Source organism: Antechinus flavipes, chromosome 6, assembly GCF_016432865.1.
Source record: "Antechinus flavipes isolate AdamAnt ecotype Samford, QLD, Australia chromosome 6, AdamAnt_v2, whole genome shotgun sequence".
In the NCBI taxonomy this organism is placed as follows: domain Eukaryota; kingdom Metazoa; phylum Chordata; class Mammalia; order Dasyuromorphia; family Dasyuridae; genus Antechinus; species Antechinus flavipes.
This window is the reverse complement of record NC_067403.1, coordinates 199,682,178-199,704,044: the sequence shown is the minus strand read 5'-3', so window position 1 is coordinate 199,704,044 and position 21,867 is coordinate 199,682,178. Positions and strand designations below refer to the sequence as shown.

Below are 21,867 nucleotides of genomic sequence, written 5' to 3'. Positions count from 1 at the left end.
TTCTCACCTGACCCAGGAAAGGAACCTCTTTTTCCCTTAAAAGGAGCCAGATAAGACTGGTGTTTTTTAAATAAAATTCTTCCTCTGAGCAACTGAAAGAAATGGACCAGACAGGTTCCCAAGTCCCAAAGGTAAGGAGTCTAGAGCATCAGGCACAGATTCAATCCCAACCAAGGCAATATCAAGTTTAAGAGGCCGAAGGGCTGGCTTTTTTCTTTTCATCCCCATTTCTATCCTCATCCAGCCTTCACCTCTAGTCTGGCCTAAGACACCTGCTGAAAGCCTTTGGGCTTAGTCACATACCTCCCCTATCTTCTACTCCCAGGGCAGTAAAGCTTTGGCTTCCTGAACTACTCTTTCAAACTATGATTAGAGATTCCCTCTTTCCTGGAGGGAAGTACAGGGCATCTAGGGAAGGTCTTCAGCCTTCAGGCTAGGTTCAAATTCCAGTTTTCCAATTCTGTGACAATCTGGGTCCTTCCATTCTGGATCTCAGTTCCTTCAATCGTAAACATTTAGTTAGATTAATTATCACTAATAACCCTTCTAGTTCCAAGAATCCCAATTTTAAACTGAGGGGATTAAATAAGCTAAGTGTGCCAGAAGAAGAACCGGTTCTTCCCAGCACCAGATCCCAGGATCTACTCTGGGGTGCTAACCGCTCTCTCTCCCCAGACAGACCACCTACGGTCCAACTTTGGAATTATTGACCTATTTGCCAGGTGCTGGAACTCAGTAGAGGATGGAGGTGGTGATGTTCAGTGTCTCTGAGGGTTGAGTGATGGGGAGATTTGAAGCCAGAATCAAGCGACCCAAGCTCCAGGTGAGGGAGAGGAGTCAGAGACCAGGTGGGGTGAGTGTGGGGAGGGGGGCTCGGTAGTAGCAAGGAGGGGACCAGCTACCGCTCCCGCCCTTTTTGTGAGGTAGGTGTTCTCTCCAGTCCTTCCCAGTTCACACGAGTGGAAACCCAGCAAGCATAAGAGCTAAGGGGCAGGGGCGGGGACGGGGGCGTGGCGGGGACGTGGAGCTGCAACGAGTCCTCACAAGAGACTGGATCGAAGAGTGGGGGAGGCTTCGCGGCCCCTTTAAGACTGCTCCAGCTGTGCTGGGGTGGCTGACGGGACAGGAGCGCATCTGGCCTGGGCGCATAGGGCTGGGTGCTGGAGGAGAGTCCAGAGGGGGACGCGAGCTCTGGGTGCTCGGAGTGTGGCGTGGTGCTCTTGGAGGGGGCTTCCCGGGGTGGAGTGGGACGCGGAGCAGGGCCACCCAGACAGAAGACGAGGGGACCCCTGGAGCAAGAGGAAGGCGCGGGGCCGGGGGCGCACGGAGAGCGGAGCGGCGCCGGAGGAGCCCCCTCGGCCGGGGCGTGAGGAGCTGCGGGGCGCGCAGCCGGGCTCGGAGCGGCGAGATCTAGTCAGCATGGCAGAGCCTCGGAGCTGCCTCCTGTGCGCGCTGCTGCTGCTGCTGCTCGGTGAGTCCGTGCGTCCCCGAGGCCGTCCCGGGCTGGTTCCCGCTCCCCCTCCTCTCCCCCTGCCGTCCGGCAGGCCAGATGTCTCCACCTGGGCTTTCACTCTCGGGCTCCCCTGTCTCCCCGCCCCTCTCCACTCCTTTCTCCCTGTCCCTTTCCACGTCTCCCTTTCCGTCTCTGAAATGTTTCTGAATTCGTCTTCTGCCAGGGCTGAAAGGGGCACTGGAAGCCAGCTCGGCCCACCGCTCCTTTCCATAGACCATGGAACTGAGGCTTTGAGGGAGGAAAGAACTTGCTCAAGGTCATATTGAGAGTTAAATGGTACAGTCAGCATTCGAACTCAGCTCACCTGCCTTGAGACACGTCATAATTTGTAGCATCTCTCTATTTCCAGTCTCTATTATTGAGCCTACTTGTAAAGCGCTTAGCACAATTATCTGGAATATTGTTGTTCAGTCTTTTTAAATCATGTCCAACTCTTTGTAACACCATTTGAGGTTTTCTTGGAAAAGATACTGGAGTGGTCTGCTATTTCCTTCTCCAGCTCATTTTACAGATGAGGAAACTCAGGCAAACAAGGTTAAGTGACTTGTCCAGGGTCACACAGCTAGTCAATTTCTATTATTATTATTATTTTTTGCTGAGACAATTGGGATTAAGTGACTTGCTCAGGGTCATACAGCTGTTAACAGTGTTAAGTGTCTGAGGTCAGATTTGAACTCAAGGTCCTCCTGACTTCAGGGCTGGTGCTCTGTCCACTGCCACCTAGCTGCCCCTAGATAGTAAAGTTCTAAGATCAGATTCCAACTCTGAAAAATGAGTCTTCTTGTCTCAGGGCCCAGCTCAGCTCCACTAAGCTGCCTATTGAGACATAGTAGTAGAGCATTAATAAATGCTTGTTTCTTTCTACTTCCCCACCCACTCTCAAACACTTTTCCTCTCTACTCTGCCTCCCCCTGTAATTCATTTATCTTCTCTTTCTGCCAGTGCTGCCTCTGACTCTCCCCTTGTCCTATACTCTTTGCCTCTCCCTCCTTCCTTTATTCACCATTTTCCTCTTGTTCAGGTTTCCCCAAGTGTCCTTACTCTAGTAGGTGGTGGGCCTTCAGCTGTATGCCCTTGACCTGGTTTTACTGAGGAGGGGGGAGGAAATAGCCCTCCAGACCCTTTGGCTTCCTTCTAGCTTGGACACCAGCCTCCCTAGGAGGTCTGCTAAGACTGCCTCCTCGCTTCTGGAGGCAGAGTTTGCTGTCCTAGAGGCTGGGCAGCAGGTGCTTTTCAGACACCAAAAGATCAGAAGGCAGGCAGAGGACAGGTAGGTTACTGGGTCCACCTCCTCTGCCTGAAGGGTTTTAGCGATCACCTCCATATCTCTCCTCCTGCTCTGATATTCCCCCACACTCAGGTAAAGGTTCCTAGTAGCTGGAGAAGGGGCCTCCTGTTTTTCGGTTAGTTACTCTTTGTCTCTGGGTCTTTCTGCCTCTGCTGCCCTCTGTCTGGCATCTTCCCAGGGGATGAGGGGAGACAAGAGTGGTGGGAGGAAATCCTAGGTCCTCAGAACTGAAAGGTTCCTCAAAGTCTGATGGGATTTAGTGCTGGGGAGTTTCTTGATTAGGATGCTGAAGTCCAGAAAGTTAAATTACTTGCCTGGAGTCACCCAGAAGTAATTAGCAGAGCAATTATCAAGATATTGATACCTCAAAGTCTCTGAGGGTTGAGGGATGGGGAGATTTGAGTCTAGAGCCAAGCGACTCAATACTCAGATCAGGGAAGAGGAGTCAGAGGGACAGAGTTGGGGTGGGGGGAGACTCAGGCAGTCCAAGGAGGGGACCAACTCCAGCTCTGTGTGGTAGGTGTTCTTCCCAGTCTTTCCCAGTTCACATATGTGGAAACCCCTGCAAACATAAGAGCTAAAGGGCAGGGGTGGGGATGGGGCATGGCAGGGACATGGAGCTGCAAGGAAGCCTCCCAGAGGCTGGTTGCAAGAGTGGGGGAGACTTCTAGGTATTCGGGATATCAAATCTAATGCTCCTTCCCCCATACTTCTAGTCCAATCCCCATTCAAATGGGAATTTTTTTCTGCACAATAATCAATATATAAGTAGTTTTATACATAGTGGACATCGAATAAATATTAGTGTTAGTGAACTTAACAGCTCATCCAGCTTAGTGAGCTCCAGGGATGGAGAACTTTCCCATATAAGGCAGATCCTTCTATTTAGGGACTCTAAATCTTTAAGAGTCTAAGATCTAATCTTAGATTAGACCTAATCTAATCTTTAAGAAGGCTAAATCTTTTTCTCTGTTGCACCTTCCACACATTAATCCTTGTTCTACTCCTTGGGCCAAACAGAATGACTCCTTTCCTGAGAAAGAATGGAGGAAGTGGGGAGGAGGGGAGGTCAGTCTGCAAACTTTAATGGGTATGTGGTAGGCTTCATGGAGGAGGCAGCACTTGAGATTTGCTTTATAAGAAGAGAAGGTGGAGATAAGGGCATGGATGGCAAGAAATATAGTATAAATGAGTGCATAGAGATAAAAGACTCTTGTAGTCTGGTATGGGAAGAATGGGAGGAAATAAGACTGGGAGAGTAGGTTATAGTGAGATTGTTCAAGGCCTTGACTGCCAGGGTTAGAATTTACATCTTATTTGGTAAGGAATGGGAGGGAAGAAGGGAGGGAAGTGATGTAGACATAATTATGGCTTCTGGAGATTATCTGAGCAGCTACAAAAAAGATAGATGGGAGAGAGGAGAGATGGAGGGGAGAGACTGCTCAGACTAGTAATACAATAACCCAGACAAGGAGGAATGAGAGAACTGAGAGTTGTGGTGATGAGAGTTGAGAGGCAGGAAGGGATAAAAGAGTTGCTCAAGTAGAATCTTCAAGTCCCGGCAACTAAGAGGAGGTGGTGAAGGAGACCGAAGAGTCACAGATGACTTGGTCCACCATCATCAGTCAATCAACAACCATTTATTAAGCTCCCGCTATGTGCCTCCAGTGTGTGTCAGAGATCTGACAGATCTCCTCTGACTCCACAGCTGGCTCCCTTCTCACTATTCCACACTGCCTCTATTAATGAATTAATTGAGATTAATGAATGCAGATGAAGATCACGTTCAATTTTGGGCTGTTAAAATATTAAAAAAATAACTCAACACTGTTGACTCACAGTGAGCTTGCAGTCCACTAAAACCATCAACTCTTTGTCACTCCTACTGTCTAACCACACTTCATTCATCCTGAATGTGGGAAAGTGGCTTATTGAATCCAAGTTGGAAAGATGCTATATTTACTTCTATTAAGTCTCATCTTATGCTGTATCCTTCTGGCGTGAGGAGACCTTTTTGGATCATCTCGCTTTGTGGGATTTACAAATGAGATACATACAATGTTTTGTGCTTTCATTCTTGGTGATTCCTTCACCCTCGTGCCAGATCCAAAGAGACACAGTGTTAAATCAATCCCTTTTGTCACCACCAGTTCTAGGTGTGGCCATCTCTTTCCCATCCCCTCCATGACACTGTTTCAAAAAAAAAAAAAAAAAAAAAAAGCTTTACCAGGTAAATGAGAGAAAATTTCAACCAGGCATAATAAAATGAGACAAAGTTAGGGAAAGTCTTAACCACAGGAGCCTTGGTGCTCCCTATGTGCCACGGTGGCTGCAGACCAGCTTTGATTAGACTGGGATTTCCCAGAGGAATTCCTACCTTGTTCCTTTCCTAGATCAAGCCTAAGGGAAGGCGATTTATTAAAGAAATGCTTTTATGAAGCACTCGGATGCCAGCTACTTTACAGATATTATCTCGTTTGATCTAAAGGGTTCTGGCTGAAAGCCCATCTTTCCTCTCAGGCTCCAAGTGCTACTGACATATAAAGACTCTTTTCTACATTCAAGTGTTGCAGTGTTGAGAGCTTGGAGATCACCTAGGACAGGTTTTAATTCAGTTTCTACAAAAACCATAGATTAAAAAAAGTTTGTAAACTTGATGGGGGAAAAAGTACCTCTTTATTTTCACTAACCTTTAAGGGGTAGCATTTTCTTCAATTAGAATTTTATTTTTATTTTTAAAAAGCGTGATTCTGGAAAGAGGTATCTAGCCTGTAGTAGATTGCCAAAGGATCTATGACACCAAAAAGGTTAAGAATCTATAGACTATACTAACTCTTCCATATTACAGATGGGTAAACTAAGGCTTAGGGAAGGGATTGATTTGCTCATGAGGTTACTAGTAAATCACAGAGATCTTGAGAAGAGTGAAGTTTTAAAACCCCATATCCAAGGAACTTTCTACTTATATTAAATGCTTTCCTTAATTTAATTCAACTGGCATTTATTAAGTGCCTGTTATGTGCAGAAAGTTACCACAGCAATAGTGACGAGATTGCCTTGAAACTGGAAGACCTGGGTATCCTGCCTCTGATACATCCTGATTATATACACACCTGGGCAAAACATTTAGCCTCTGTGCCTCAGTTTCCTTATTTGTAAAATGAGGAAGCTGGACATGAGAGCTTCTAAATCCATTAAGCAAGAACTATGTCTGAGTCCTGCCTCTCATAAACCTGTCTACATGGCTTTATAAGGCTGTGTGACCTTATCTGCATGATATTGTGACCCAAGTCACTTAACCTTTCAGGGCCATTAGACTTAATAGGTCCTAAGGCTATGAGTGCTGATCTCTGCTGAAAGGTGTCTCCTTATCCAGAATCCCCTATTCCAAAGAAGCACTGGTTTGATGCAACGACTGTTTTTTTCTTTTTTTCTCTTTTAATAATAATAGCTTTTTCTTTTTCAAAATACACGGTGTAACAACTTCTTAACAACCTTGAGAAATTAGTAGTTGAAGGCATTATCTCCATTTTACAGATGGGTAAACTTAAGTACAGAGCAGTAAAGTTATTTGCTAAGGTCAAAAGATTCATTTAAGTATGATATTGCTCATAGACGCCTTCAAGTTCTGATTCTTTTCACTTTTCCCTCCCCATCTATTTACTGCATTTCATTTCATTTTCTTCAGCTTCCTCACCAATAAAGTAGGTGAGGAAGCACTTCTACTTCAATAAAGTTGAAGTGGGAGAGGAAGGGTAATGGGCAAGTTAATTACTATGGTCCCTTCCAGCTGCAAATATTTTAATCATATTTGTAGCATTGGGTTTAAGTCTGATCTTTGATGTATTAGTTCTGTGACCTGAGACAAGTCACTCTCTCTGGAGCCAAGTATTGTCATCTGTAAAATTTAGGGATTGGAGTAGAAGATCTCTAATGACCCTTCTAGCCCTAAGGTTTTGGGATCCTGGGACAGCAGCAATAGATCGGGGATGTTTCATTGGGGGAAAGGACTTGCCCATCCCTCTCCTTGCCTGTAGACCAAACAGCCTTTCTTTTTTTAATTATAGCTTTTTATTTATGTGACAATTTATATTTTTCAGCATTGACAATTGTAATACTTTTGTTCCAATTTTTCCCCTCCTTCCCCCCTCTCCCTTCCCCAGATGGCAGGTAGACCAATACATGTTAAATACAATATATGTATACATGTCCATACAGTTATTTTGTTGCACAAGAAGAATTGGACTTTGAAATAATGTAGCATTAACTTGTGAAGGAAATCAAAAATGCAACAAGCAGCCTTTCTTTTAAGCAGCACCCATGAGGTCCCTCTCTCCACTTTTCACAGGGCCCCTTAAACTTCTGGGCATCTTTCATACCCTCCTCAATAAGGTTTTTAAGGAATTTACCCATCATCCATCTAGTTCTCAGTTCTGTCCAGCCAGGGCCCAGTGGTTTTCTCTTCCTGGTCCATCTGGGGTCTGTTTATCTGGTCCCACTTTAGGTAGGAAGAGTTTGAGGGGCCACACAGAAACTTTAGCCTGGATGTGGTGAGGACATGGGCCTTGGATCTGAGGGAATTCTTTCATTAATTTTGTTAGTGCTCCTTCTCTCTTTCCCGCCTTCCTTTGTCCCAGGCTTTGAGTCATCAGCATCTGTCTGTCTATCAGAGCAGATGGCTGAAATACTGGCTGGGTGGCAGGTTTCTCTTTAGTGGTATGTAGGGAAGGAAGAAGCGCATTCTGGGAATAGAGATTCTCCTCAGTACTTTCAACTCTACCCAAAGACAAATGCCTACAAACCCAGCCATGTCTCAGTTGGGGAGGGAAGAGCCAGTGTGTGAGGTACTCTACTCAGGGAATCCTTTTTCGGGAATTAGGAAATAAGACCAGATGATTAGCCTGGCCTTCTGGGGTGGGCTGCCTGAGCCTGGAATCCCTCCTTCAAATCTGCTGGGTCACAAGGATGGGAGGCTGAAACCTGTTGTCCTTCACCTTTTCGAGACACAGATCACAACCCAAAATGTAGCAAGAGGGATTAGTTAGAAACGATTTTAAACTGCTAGGCAGAATGGGTAATTAGGAACCTCTTTTGGGGGGCAGAAAGGAGTTAGGGAGGAGGGCGCTAGTTTTGACTCTCCTTCCCAGAGACACCAAATGAGGTCCAGGGAGTTCTTTCGTGAGATCTGCATCAGAATCCTCTTCTGGGACAGCGCATGCCTGACTCACGGCATCAAAGGATGTAGAGCTGAGAAAGATCTTGGACAGCCTCCAAGTCCAGTCTACTCATTTTACAAATGAGGAAACGGACTCAGCTAGGTAAAGTGACTTGACCAAAGTCACAAATAATATGTGGCAAAGCTGGAGTTTGAACCCAAGTCTCCTTATTCCAAGTCCAGTATACATTTTTTCATAGCCAAAGGAGGATTTTTTAGTTTTTAATTCATTGTTGCTTAAATGTCTTGATTTCTATCCAGCACCCCCACCCCATCTGCATTCTTTTTGCTTCTTGTCTTTTTGTCTGTTCCCATGTCTCTCTGGATCTGATTCTTTCTGTCTGTGTGTCTATCTTTGTCTCTACATCTCTGTTTCTGACCTTCTCTGTCTCTCTCTGTGTGTATCTAGCTCTCTCTGTCTCTGTCTCTCTCTCTGTACCTATCTCTGTCTCTGTCTCCCTCCCTCTTCCCCCTCTCTCTGTCTGCCACACACACATATTTCCCCTCCCCTTGTCACCTATGCACATCCTAAACATGGCCCATCCAGCTGGTCCAATCATCTTTCCCAATCATCACATTAGGGGCTCACCAAGAGTAGGATCCTGCCTCTCCTCTCAAACAGAAGGGTTCTTGTGAATTGGTTCTGTTTCCTTTTGACACTAAAGACCTGGACATAAAAGGTGGACATGTGGAGACCATTTTCTTTTTTTTTCCTTTAAATTGCATTTCTTTTTTTTCCTTTTTAAAAAAATATTTTATTTTATTTGATAATAACTTTATATTGATAGAATCCATGCCAGGGTAATTTTTTTTTACAACATTATCCCTTGCACTCGTTTCTGTTCCGATTTTTCCCCTCCCTCCCTCCACCCCCTCCCCTAGATGGCAAGCAGTCCTATATATGTTAGATATGTTGCAGTATATCCTAGATACCATATATGTTTGCAGAACCGAACAGTTCTCTTGTTGCACAGGGAGAATTGGATTCAGAAGGTAAAAATAACCCGGGAAGAAAAACAAAAATGCAAATAGTTCACATTCATTTCCCAATGTTCTTTCTTTGGGTGTAGCTGCTTCTGTCCATCCTTGATCAATTGAAACTCAGGTCTCTTTGTCAAAGAAATCCACTTTCATCAGAATACATCCTCATACAATATCGTTGTCGAAGTGTATAATGATCTCCTGGTTCTGCTCATTTCACTTAGCATCAGTTCATGTAAGTCTCTCCAAGCCTCTCTGTATTCATCCTGCTGGTCATTTCTTACAGAACAATAATATTCCATAACATTCATATACCACAATTTACTCAGCCATTCTCCAATTGATGGGCATCCTTTCAATTTCCAGTTTCTAGCCACTACAAACAGGGCTGCCACAAACATTTTGGCACATACAGGTCCCTTTCCCTTCTTTAGTATCTCTTTGGGATATGGAGACCATTTTCAATGAGAATAGCATAGCAGTGTTAATTGAAGAGTTGATTAGGCCTCAGGGAAAGAGACTGATGGACTGGGTTTGCCTTCTTGGTGCTAACGATCACCTCCCCTCCTCTCTCTTCCCTTTTTCCCTTCCCCCCTTTCCCCCTCCCCTCCCTTCTCACCTCTTTTCTCTCTTCCCCCTTCTTTCCCTTTCTTCTCTTCTCTTCTTTCCCCTCTCCCTTTTCTCCTTCCTTCCCTTTTCTTCCCTCTCTTCTTTTCCCTTCTGTCCCCTCCCCTTCCTTCCCTTCCCCCTCTTCTCTTCCCTTCCATTTTCCCCTTCCTTGTCTGTCTGTTGTCCATGTCTCTCCCACTCTTGCTTTCCTCTTTTTTTTCCTCCCTGTGGCCCAGAGACATGTTCAGGTTCTGGTTCCCTGAGCCCAAACCAAGACCCTGACCCAGAGGGAGAGCAGGACTGCCTGAGAGCCAGTGAGTATTGTGCCCGGGATGCCGGCTGCAGCGCCCGCCTCCGCACCCTTCGCCAGTGTTCAGCTGGAGATGGGGCAGCCAGGTTGGGGCCTGATGCCCGAAATCAGTGCCAGAGCACGGTCCAAGCTCTGCTGTCCAGTACTCTCTCTGGTTGCCGATGTCGCCGGGGCATGAAGCGGGAGAAGGACTGCTTGGGTGTGTACTGGAGCCTGCGCCACACCTTTCCGCAAGGTCAGTGTGGACCGGCCCCCTGTCTAGAAGGTCGGTGTGGGCCAGGGGGCCCTCTGCCTCTGGCTCTGGCCTTTCCATCTTCTGGAGTCCTTCAGGCCCACTGCCTCCCAATATCACCATCCAAACAGATATCCCTGACTTTGCTCTAGCTTTCCTCTCCTCATTCCCTGCTATTTATCTTAATCTCACACCCTGGCTAATTTTTGCTCTGAAAACAGGCTCATTCCCTCTTTTAAGCTATTGCCCACCACTGTTCACCCATTTCTTCCATTCATTCTGGCCAAGACATGATCCCTGTCTTTAGAAAACCTCTTCTCATTAAGTTTCTCCTCCCTTCATTTTCTTCAATGCAAATTTCTTCCCGCTGTTTTTCCTGTCTGTCCAGCCCTGTGCCTGTGGCTGTGGAAGATTTAGATGAGAGCAGATCCAAGGCTACCCTCAGAGAGCTCACAGTCAGGGAGAGACAGAGAAGGAACAGACCCAGTAGCCAGCTTTGGGGAACTCACTGTTGGGAGTACTGAGGGGAACAGAAAAGGAAAAGATCTGGGACCTGTCTGTTGGAGATCTTACAACCCTGCCCGCTCAAAAAACAAAATGGAAAAATAGGTCCTGGAGAAGATCTGTCATAAAGAGTTTGAGGTGCTAGTACATGGAAGGATTAGAATTGTTTTGATTTGCCCTGAAAGGCAGACTCAGAAGCAATGATAATAGCTGCCATTTATATAGCTTTTACTATACTTTACATGTGTTTGATCATTTTAAACTAGCCCTGTGATTGATGAAGGTTCTAAAAGTATCATCATCCTCATTAGAGCACCACTGAGGCTCAGAAAAGTTAACTGACTTGTCTCTATTCAAACAGTCACTGAGTGTTAGGGGAGGGAATCAGAATACAGGTCTTTCACTCCCCAAAAAATATTAGTAAGGGGGTTCAAATCCAGGTCTTTCCTATTCTTCTGCTAGCATTTTATGCCCTTCCAATAGAGAGTGAGAGTTTCAGAAGGAGATTTTGTCTTCAGATAAAAACAAATATTCTGAAAAGGAGAAATACCCAATGTGTTGTCTTAGTAAGGAGTTCCCTGTCTTCTGAAGTCTCCAAGCAGGGAAGAGTAAATCACTTGTAAGGATATTAATGATGTCCATATGTAAGGAGTGGGAAAAGGAAGATGAATCAGCAAAGAAAAAAGTTTATAGGAAGAGAGAATAAAGACAGAACCTTCTGCCCCCACATGAAAGGAATATCTAGGGATAGAGTTATCAATACTTGCCAGATGCTGGAAAGAAGTCAAAGATGAGGATTCAGAAGAGCTCACTAGATTCGATGTGCCTTCCTCGAAACACATTTGGGAATATATTGGGATTCGATGTTTCCTTGCTAAGACTATGGGTCTCCAGTCTTCCCTTCAGACCAGGACTCCCCAGAGAAGTATCTCTCTCCCTCTGTGTCTGCTATTCTGGGTAGGTTTGAGGAAGACTCAACTAGTGTGGGAGGAGGTGATTTAGAGATCTGATCAAGACAAGGATGATCACAACAAAAGGACAGATTGGGTGGGGGGAGGCAAGACTCACACACAGCCTCGGAATCTCTTTGCTCATCTCTTGCTATCTCTTTCCCCTCTTCCCTCCCCTCTGTGAATTCAAGGAATGATGCTAGAAAGTTCCCCCTATGAGCCTTTCGTTAGAGATCTGGACTACGTTGGATTGGCAGCTATTACAGCAGGTATTCGCCCCATCGAAGCCCTTAGCCATCCCTGAGAACCCAAATGGCCTCCAATCTCCCCCATCCCACCCCAAACAGCTGTCCCCAGGGCTACCAAGTCCAGAGAGCACCTAACTTTCCTCAGGCCACTAATGGGGGATCCCTCCTGTCCTTGCAGGCCAGACATCCTCCTTTCTGCTCCCCTATTCTTTGTTAGAGGCAAAGAGTCGCCTGGGGGAGTATTTTAAAGTTACTTAAGGAAAACCCGAGTTCAAATTTGACCTTAGTATAGTACGTGGCACATGGTAGGTGCTATATAAAAATGCTTCTTCCCTCCTCTTTTCATTGCTGGGAGATCTTCTCTCAGTGATGGAGCCAAGGACAGCCAGTGTTGGGGAAAGGCAGTCTGCTTTGTGGATTGTTCACGTCTTATTCATTAAAAAAATACTCTGTCATTGGGATCTTCGGCCCAGTTCTTAAGCTCTTTTGGTGCCATGAGTTTCAGTCTGGCGAAGTTTCGAATCCCCTTCTCTGAATGATGCTCTTAAATGCATCAAATACGTAGGATTACCAAGGAAACCGATTATATCGAAATATTGTAATTAAAATATTTTTTAAACACCAAGTCAGTGAATCCCCAGTGAAGAAACCCTGACTAAGATTTGGAATAAGTGTTTGGCTCCCCCCTCTTTGGGGAATAATGCGCCTTTCCCATCAGTCCATCAGTTGACGTCAGGGGATTTGTCCTACTGGCCCCCGCTCTTGGAGGCAGTTTACCCAGCCTTGGTGCCTCTTCCTTGTTCTGATCGCTAGTCGTTTGAAAATGGCACCGGCTCCCGGGCTCCCCGCTGGGGCCCACACCTAGGACGAAGCTTCCCGCCCCGGAGGAGATGCTTTTCGGGGAGCCGGGGGCAGCTTGTAAATCTGGCCTCGCTCCGCCCCCAACTGTTCGACGCAGGATCCGAGGGCCAGAGCTCGTCCCCGCGAGGGAACCGCTGCCTGGACGCGGCCAAGGCTTGTAACGTGGACGGCCTGTGCCAGCGGCTGCGCGCCGACTACGCGGCCCTGTGCCTGCGAGCCGGGGCCCGCGGCTGCCCCCGTGCCCGCTGCCACCGGGCCCTGCGCCGCTTCTTCGACCGGGTCCGGCCGGCACTGAGCCACGCGCTGCTCTTCTGCCCCTGCGGGCCCGGGGACGCGGCGTGCGCGGAGCGCCGGAGGCAGACCATCGTGCCGGCCTGTTCCCACGGCCCCGGCCCCCGCCCCGCGGCCCGCGCCGCCCCCGCCGCCGCCCAGCCCAACTGCCTGGCGCCGCTGGACGCTTGCCGCCGGGGCTACGTCTGCAGGTGAGCCGGGGGACAGGCGCGGCCCGGGAAGGTCCGGGGAGGCCCGCGGAGGCCCGCGGAGGCCCGCGGAGCGCGGCCGGCCGGAGCCCAACGTTGTCCTCGGCTCCCACCAGGTCCCGGCTGGCCGAGTTCCAAGCAGCCTGCCGGCCGTCCCTGCTCACCTCCAGCGGATGCATCCACGAGGATTCTCCCAGCTGCCTGTGGGCCTACACTGGCATTGTGGGTATGAGCTACAGTGTCTACGCAGGCATCTAGGCAGAGAGCTTAACTTATATGGATGACGTGGGTGTAGGAAGAAGGGAGCGGCTACAGCAGCCTGCGGGATAAAGGGAGGGAAGAGCGGCCACAGAGAACCTTTTGGGGGTGAGGATGGGAGGGGCAGTGTTTTTTCACTAACGCCCTAAATTTGGGAATCTTGCCTGCATCTTTCTTGTATAAAGGAATTGAGCGCTGCTGTCACGGGTATGTATTTGGGCTTCCTCCTGAGGTATCTGGATGGGATGGAGGGTGTGTCTACACAGGCAAAAGAGTGTGTTGAAAAGGGGGCATTTATATGGAGGTCCTGAACAAGTGGGTGTCCATCCTAAGTAGGGAGATATTGAATAACCTGGGAAGGGACTCCCTGCATGAGCATCCTGGGGGTTGAGAGTATGGGCAAGTTGGACAGCTGCGGAGTTTGTATGTGTCTGAGGGTGCTTAGGGGTGAACGTCCCAGAATCTGTTCAGGCATCCTAGATGTAGAGAGTGGGACACCTCAGGGGACAAGCAGCCTTTTTTCTTCTCTTCCCAGGGACCCCCATCACACCCAACTATGTGGACAATGTAAGCACTGCTGTGGCTCCGTGGTGTAGCTGCAGGTCCAGCGGGAACAGGCTTGAAGAATGTGAGACCTTCTTGGGGCTCTTTGTGGAGAACCCCTGTCTCCGTAAGTGCTCTGAATCTAGAGATGGGGTTTGGGGGATAGGACAGAAGAGGTTGGGGATGACAGGAGACAGAACTGAGAGCACGCAGAGAAGGGGCTCAGATCCTGCCCTCAATAACCCTCTTCTTTCTCACCAGAAAATGCTATACTGGCTTTTGGCAATCAGACAGCTCTAAGCTGGGGCTCCTCTGTCTTTCCACCTGGAACATATCTGCAAGAATCCCCTGGGCCCGGACGCAGCCTCTTCAACCAACTGAAGCCCCCACAACCCACCCGGGTATGAATTTCTGGAGTCTTTTCAGGCCTTAAGTCTCCCTCACAAGCTTCCCAGCATCCCCAGCCTGATCTTCTCTCCCTCTTCAAAGAATTACCTTGTTCCCAAGCAGTCTGAAACCTCTAAATTGCAGCTCATCCTAAATCAGGATTGACCTTTTACTTGGTTTTAAAATTTTAATTTATTTAAGATGTTCCCCCAGTTATATGCAAAACGATTTTTTTACATTTGTTTTAAAATTTTTGAGTTCTAGGTTCTCTCCTTTATTCCCACCTACAGTTAAGAAACCACATATGAAGTTATTCAAAACATTTCCATAAAAGTCAAGTTGTGAAAGAAAACAGACATCTCCCACCCTAGTGAAAATAAAAACCCTCGAGAAAAATTAAGTTAAAAAGAAAGAGAGAAGTACAGACCCAGAAAATGCTTCAGATTGTATTCAGATACAATCAGTTCCTTCTGTGGGTATGGACAGGATTTTTCAATTCAGAATAGTCATGGATGGTTGTACTACTGAAAATAGCAAAGTCATTTACAGCTGGTCATCCCAGAACATTGCTATTACTTTGTATATAATACATTTTGCTTTGCTTGAGTTCATAGAGGACCTTCCAAGGTTTTTTTTTTTAACTTAGAGCATCCTGCTTATCATTTCTCATAGAACAATAATATTCCATCACAAACACATACCACAGTTTATTGAGCCATTCCCCAATTGATGGGCATCCCCTCAATTTCCGATTATTTTTGGCCCTGAGAAGAGAGCTGCTATGATTACTTTTGTACATATATGATCTTTTACTTGGGAAGCTTTAGCCCCTTCTGTATATCTCTCCTTCTTTTCTTTCCTCCCTTTATCCATCTTTGCCCCCCATTGTCCTCATTTTGATTTATTTCAATCAAAATGTGTTAACCATTCACTATTTCCTATGTTCTGTGCTCCTTCTAGGGTCACAAAAATGCCATTGACAAGAGTCCCTGCTCTGAAAGAGTTTATAATCTAATAGGCAGCCTATGTCATGCAATTAAGTAAATGTGATACAAGGGAAATTATGATGAGTGTAAGGTGCTCCAGGAAAACATAAGGAAGAGAGGTCTTTTTTACAAGTAGAGAAGTAATAGAGAATTGTGGGAGTCTTTGATGGAGATGAGGAGAGATGGAAGAGGGTACATGAGAGTCCAAGCAGATGTTCAGGAGAGAGAAGAGAATGAGATGGAGGGGCAGAAGTAATGGAAATGGAAATGAATAAAAATTGAAACTGGAAAGGAATAGGATGGAACTGCTTAGTGAAGGATCTGACCTACCAAGCTCAGGAATATGTGTTTATACTGACAATCTACAGGGAGCACTAAAGCTTTTGCTTAATGTTGTGGAGACACTTTGGGATTTGAAATAATCCTTATGCCCAAAGACAGATTAAATGATCCAAGAAAGGAAAGACTTAAATGTATCGAGAATTTAGATGAGTGAGCTGGGGCTGAACCAACAGACTTATCTCTTTCTGTAGCCCTTGTCCCCCAAATGGTCCATCCAGATCTCCTTTTAGTTTTAATCCCTTTTAAAAGCCCTGTCCATTCCCTTCCCTTCTAGGAATGATACCTTGGGTCAGTTCCCCCAGAAATTTCTGTCCTCTTTTGAATTATACAATATATAGGTTTAATTATTATCTTCTTCCTTCCCATCTACAGTCTTTCATTCTTTCACACAGTAAATATGTAAATAAGTATTTTGTTCCCAGGGAAAATTTAACATTCAGTCTTTGTAAAGGATGTCTCCGATATCCAGACATATGAGATAGAATTTGACCTCTCTCCTCCACTGATGGCTCCTGCTCCCTTCCTGCACCCCTCTCTTATATAAAGTTGGAACAGAGGCAGTCTAGCTCTACCCTAGTGTTTGAGTGAGGAAGGGGACCCTTTCCAGCTTTCAGTCGTGAATGGAAAGGGAAGGTTTTGTGTTTAGACGTCAGATGAGGTCTCAGATGTTGTCCTTAACAAGCAAACAGGTGGTACTATGGAGAGAGCACCAGCTCTGGGATCAGAAAATTTGTGGTACAATTTGCTCTCAGACAATGACTTGCTGTGGCATCCTGGGCATTTCACTTCACCCCAGTTTCCTCAGTTGTAACATAAGGTACAAAGATAGCACCTACCTCATAGGGTTTTTTGGAGGATCAAATGAAATAATATTTGTAGCATTTAACACAGTACCTGACAAACAGTAGGTAATATATAAAGCTTATTTCTTGCCCCTTATAAACCCATACTACATAATCCCAATTAGAAAATGGGATTACTAATTAGGATATTCCCAAAATCTTAGTACAGTGAGGTAATATATAAAGCTTATTTCTTGCCCCTTATAAAACACATGCTACATATTCTCTTTTTTTTAAATAACTTTTTATTGCTAGAACCCATGCCAGGGTAATTTTTACAGCATTATCCCTTGCATTCATATCTCTTCCGATTTTTCCCCTCCCTCCCCCCACCCCCTCCCCGAGATGGCAAGCAGTCCTTTATATGTTGAATAGATTACAGTATAACCTAGATACAATATATGTTTGCAGAACCAAACAGTTCTCTTGTTGCACAGGGAGAATTGGATTCAGAAGGTATAAATAACCCGGGAAGAAAAACAAAAATGCAAGCAGTTTATATTCATTTCCCAGTGTTCTTTCTTTGGGTGTAGCTGCTTCTGTCCATCTTTGATCAATTAAAGCTTTCTTTATCGAAGAGATCCACTTCCATCAGAATACATCCTCAAACAGTATCATTGTTGAGGTATATAATGATCTCCTGGTTCTGCTTGTTTCACTTACATGCTACATATTCTCAATTAGGAATTAGGATTATTAATTAGGACATTCCCAAAGTCTTAGGACGGTTAAGTAATAAATAAAGCTTATTTCTTACCCTTGTAAAATACATATTACGTATTCCAAATTAGAAATTAGGATTATAAATTAGAATATTCCCAAAGTCTTGGTACAGTTTTAAAAGCTTAAAGCTGCACTTAAGACTTGAAACCTCCTGTACATACCCTGCCCCAGCACCTCTTATTTCCCTAGTCCCACTTCTTTGTGCCTTCTCTCCATCCTCCAAGAAGCTGCCAATATCACGTTCATGAAGGACAGTTTTGACCACGTTACCCCCTCTCTCAAGAATCTTCAATGACTGTATGTTGCCTGTAGGATGAAGTACAAACTTCTCAGGCTGTCACTGAAAGCCTTCCTTTTCTTACTCCGCCCCAGGCTGTCTCTTCAGATCAATCTCCCATTACTTCCACTTCCACACACTATATTCTATCTGACCAGTTTTAACTTATTCACCTCTTAACCCCATCATACCTATCCCTGACCTCCAGGCCCCTGGACAGACCTCATCATCAGTCTGTCCACCACTTTCTATGAGAATCCTTTTCTGCTTCCAGGATTGTTAGTTCTTCTTTCTCAAATAATCAGTTTTTTTTTTAACATTTTAAAATTTTTTGATTTTACTTATCTGTATTCAAGTTATCCCTTCTTCCCCAGAGTATAAACATCTTGAGAGGAAGATCTGGATTTTTGGCTTTATACTTGTAACCCCCAGAGCTTACCATTGGTAGATGCTTAATAAGTGTTTGATTGAGCTCCTCTCTCCCTTGCAGGTATCAGGTGAAAGCAGGCCTTCTACAGGGGGCTCTCCAAGGCTTTGGGGGGCTCCAGGCTTGACTCTCCCCAGGGATCAACTGTTCCTTACAGCGCTGGCCCTCTGGTTGCTGCCTTGACTAGGCCAGCTGGCAGAAGACAGAATGAGTGATCGTATTTGTATCCATTCTTTTCCAGTGGAATGGCGTAGTGGAATGTGAGTCAAAGAGAAGCAGGGATGTAGAGAAGCAAGGGGTCGCCCTTGAATTGTCCCTGACCCTCCCTAACTTCAGATCTCTAGTGGTCTGTGGTCCAGACCCTTCCTACCCTTCTCTCTTGATACAGTACAAAGAGGAAGAGCTGGGGGACTTTGGGGAATGACTCAGAGGGCAGAGAAGACATCCCATCCTGGAGACGCTGGACTGGAAATGCTCAGAACCACTTGCCTCCTCTCCTGGGGGCTGGCCTTAATTCTTGTATTCTGAGGTCTAGAACTGGAATTTAAAACTCCTTGAAGGCAAGGGCTGCACACAGTAGGCAATTAATAAATGCTCATTGGTTGAAGTGATAGGCTAGCAGGATTTGAGAACTGCAAGGCATTCTAGAGATCATTTTCCTCATTTTATAGATGAAGAAGATGAGACCTGTGGCTTGGTGTAATGCATAGAGCTGTGGCCAGTCAGGAGATCCAGGGGAGTATCATCCCTGCCTCTCATTAGCTATACGATCCTGGGCAAGTCAATTGCATTCTTGGACCCAATTTCCTCATCTTAAAATGGGGATAAGCTTAGATTTAGATAAATCTTAGAAATTAAAACAAAAAAATTTTTTAAATTTCTCTTATCTCTATAGTCCTATGACCTAATTACAATTTTCACTTCACAGGACTGTTGTGAGGAAAGTACTTTGTAAACATAGAAGCCCAACAGAAAACAGCTATTTTGAACCTGTTGGAAGAAGAGTGGGCGACAGCCTGCTGGTACATGGCATGAAGAGGCATTTGCACAAATAGAAGGCCAGGAGGCAGGTGTAGACAACAGTGGCCCTGAAAAAAGATGGGGGTTTTTGTCACTGTGAGTCAGCAGTGTAACATGGCAGACAGAAATGCCACATTAGTCCAAACTGCATTTAGGGGGGGCCCAGCCTCAGGTGTTAGCTTCTGGGCACAACATTTCAGGAAAAACACTGATGATCTGGAATGAGTGTAAAGGAGGACGGGATTGACTCGGAAAAAAGGATTAGTTCGATTCTGCTCATTCTCAAAAGGTAGAATTAGGAGTGGGAAAAGGGTAAGGGAATAGGAGGATGGGCAGGGAGTGGGGCAGAGTGGGGAGGGGAAGCAGATTTCAGTTTATATTAAGGAAAAACAAATGATTCTGCTCATGAAAAAAGGGAATGGGCTTCGGGTGTGATTAGAGTATCCTTTGTCACAGGACTTTTTAAAAGCATAGGCCAGAAGACCACTGTCTGCGATGTTTTAGAAAGGCCCTATTTAAGGACTGGCTGCACTAGAGACCCCCAAAGTCTCTTCCAGGTGGCAGAGGGGTGAGAGATTGGGCTAGAAGAGTGAACCAATTGTCTCCTTTTTGAGGCAACTTTTCTGAGTGGTGTGGGATAAAGAAGAAAGGGGGAGGAGAGGGATGTAAGGTGTGCCTGGGAGGAAGTACTGGCATTGATCCAGTGAAAGGGTAAAGCTTAGGGGGAATATAATATTAAAATAGAACACTTGTAATTTTTAAATTTGTTCTTTCTAGGAGGTTTTTTTTTTTTTTTTTTTTGGTATGGGGGTGGATGTTTTTATTTTTAAAGCACAAGGATTTTTTAACCTTTTGTTTTTAAGTTTTAAATTCAGGGACTTTTTTTCTTTAAATAAAGAAAATAAAAGTCTTAACACTTAATAAAATAGAATCAAATCAAGGCAGCAAATGATAAGATACAATGTTGGTCCATCCAGTGTTGATTTGTGTTACATCTCGTGCCATTTAATTTCATTAGTGCTTTAATGTGCTTTCCTCCGAACAGCCACATCAGATGATCAGGGCAGTGGTTATTATCTCCAGTTCACTAATGGAGTAACTGAGACCTAGTGAAGGAAGTGATCTGCACTGTGACCAAGTGAGTCATGGCAGGAACCAGGGCTTGTCCTGACTCTTTCAAGCACACATTGGATTATTCCTGTGAGACTTGGACTTCTATTTTTTTCACACTCCCCAACTCCTTTCTGAATGGTCACACATGGGCCCCCAAACTCACCTGCCTAAAGGCAGGACTTCCTGAGAGCTGGTGCCAGTTCCATGTACATGAGGGACTTCTAAGCTCACCTGCCCATGTATGTCTGTCAGTCTCCTCCACTTTCTCTCTATTTCTGTTTGTCTACCTGAGTATCTGGCTGTCTCTTCCAGTCTTTTCTCCTCTCTCTTTCTTCCTTCCTTCCTTTCTCTCTTCCTCTCTCTTTCCTTCCTCTCTCTGTCTCTATTTGTCTCTTTTCCCCTCCATTCTCTCTGTCTCTCTCCCTGTCTCTCTCTCTCCCTCTGTCTCTTTCCTTCCCCTCTCAATCTCTGTTTCTTTCCTCTTCCTTTGTTTTTCTCCCTCCTCTTTCTCCTCTTTCTCTCCCTCCTTCTCTCTTTCCTTCCCCTGTCTCTGTCTCTCTTTCTTTCCTCCTTCCTCCGTCTGTCTGTCTCTCCCACCTCTTCTCTTGGTCTCTCTCCCTCCCTCCACACACAGACAGTTTCCTATTCCAGAAGTGTGTTTGGGATAATCATGCTCCCCCAAGGCAGCCTTGGGAAAACAATCAGAGCTAACGTTTATCTTGTGCTTATTTTCTGTGGGAAGCACTGTGCTAAGTGCTTCTCATTATAATTCTTTTTGATTATTACAACAACCCTGGGAGGCAGGTGCATGAGGAAACTGAGGCAAACACAAGTTAAATGACTTGTCCTGAGTCACAGAGCTAGCAAGTGTGAATCAGGATTTGAACTCAGGTGTTCCTGGCTTCAGATCTGACACTTTCCCCACTGTTGCCACTTAGCTGCCCACAGATTCCGTTTTTTGACTACTATGTCATATTGCTGACTGATACTTGACAGAGGAAGACACTAAGTCTCATAACTGGAGTTAATGTGTCCATGGTTACTGTTAGTTGAAGAAGCAAAGACTCCAAAGTCAGTGCTCTATTCACTGAATCATACTGCCCTTAGCAAGGAGTGGGTTCCATCTTTGGCTATGTCTTCATTTTCCCTTAGTAAGGTGCTTATGAGTTCCTGCAGAATGTATGTGTGTGTGTGTGTGTGTGTGTGTGTGTGTGTGTGTGTGTACAAAGACAGACAGAGACAGGGGAAGAGAGGGGAAGGAGAAAGAGAAGAGAAAAAAAGGGAAGAAGGAAGGGAGAGGGAGGGAGAAAGAGAAACAGAGGGAGAGAAAGGGAGGGAGGGAGGCAGGGAGAAAAGGAGGGAGAGAAGGAAAGAAAGAGATTTTTAACAAACTTGAGGGTACAAAGTTTAGAAAGTCCCTGCTCTTAAAGAACTCACAGTCTAGTAGTGGAAAAAAAACAAAAAAAAAACCAATTTTATAATATGCAATATCACATATGTATCATACAAAAGGCTGGGTAAATGGATAGAATGCTGGGCCTGCAATCAGGAAGACCTGAATTCAAATTCAACTTCAGGCATCTGGGTGACCCTGGGCAAGTCATTTAACCCTGTTTGTCTCAGTTACCTCATCTGCAAAACAATCTGTAGAAGGAAGTGGCAAACCACTCCAATGCCAAGAAAACCCCAAATGGGGTCACAGTTTTGACACAATTAAAACTCCTGAATAACAAAACTAAAGGCACTTAATGTCAAGTTT

The 21,867-nt window shown here is 45.4% G+C and overlaps 1 protein-coding gene across 1 annotated transcript; it reads left to right on the top strand.

Moving 5' to 3' along the window:
- Positions 1–781: 781 nt before the first annotated feature.
- LOC127541504 (GDNF family receptor alpha-4-like) lies at positions 782–21,269 on the top strand. Its single transcript, XM_051966743.1, has 11 exons — positions 782–823; positions 1,246–1,471; positions 9,843–10,151; positions 11,794–11,871; positions 12,356–12,411; positions 12,664–13,193; positions 13,307–13,416; positions 13,634–13,655; positions 13,952–14,118; positions 14,253–14,392; positions 18,039–21,269. Exons 1-11 carry the CDS (start codon positions 782–784, stop codon positions 18,156–18,158), a joined length of 1,800 nt encoding a protein of 599 aa, XP_051822703.1. The 3' UTR covers positions 18,159–21,269.
- The last annotated feature ends 598 nt before the right edge of the window (positions 21,270–21,867 follow it).

Bases quoted from the DNA above. Each gene is read 5' to 3' on its own strand.
- LOC127541504 (XM_051966743.1), top strand. From the start codon at position 782: ATGGGGAGATTTGAAGCCAGAATCAAGCGACCCAAGCTCCAG. The intron at 13,194-13,306 runs GTGAGCCGGGGG...GGCTCCCACCAG, and splicing joins CGCCGGGGCTACGTCTGCAG to GTCCCGGCTGGCCGAGTTCC. The intron at 14,119-14,252 runs GTAAGTGCTCTG...CTTTCTCACCAG, and splicing joins TGTGGAGAACCCCTGTCTCC to AAAATGCTATACTGGCTTTT.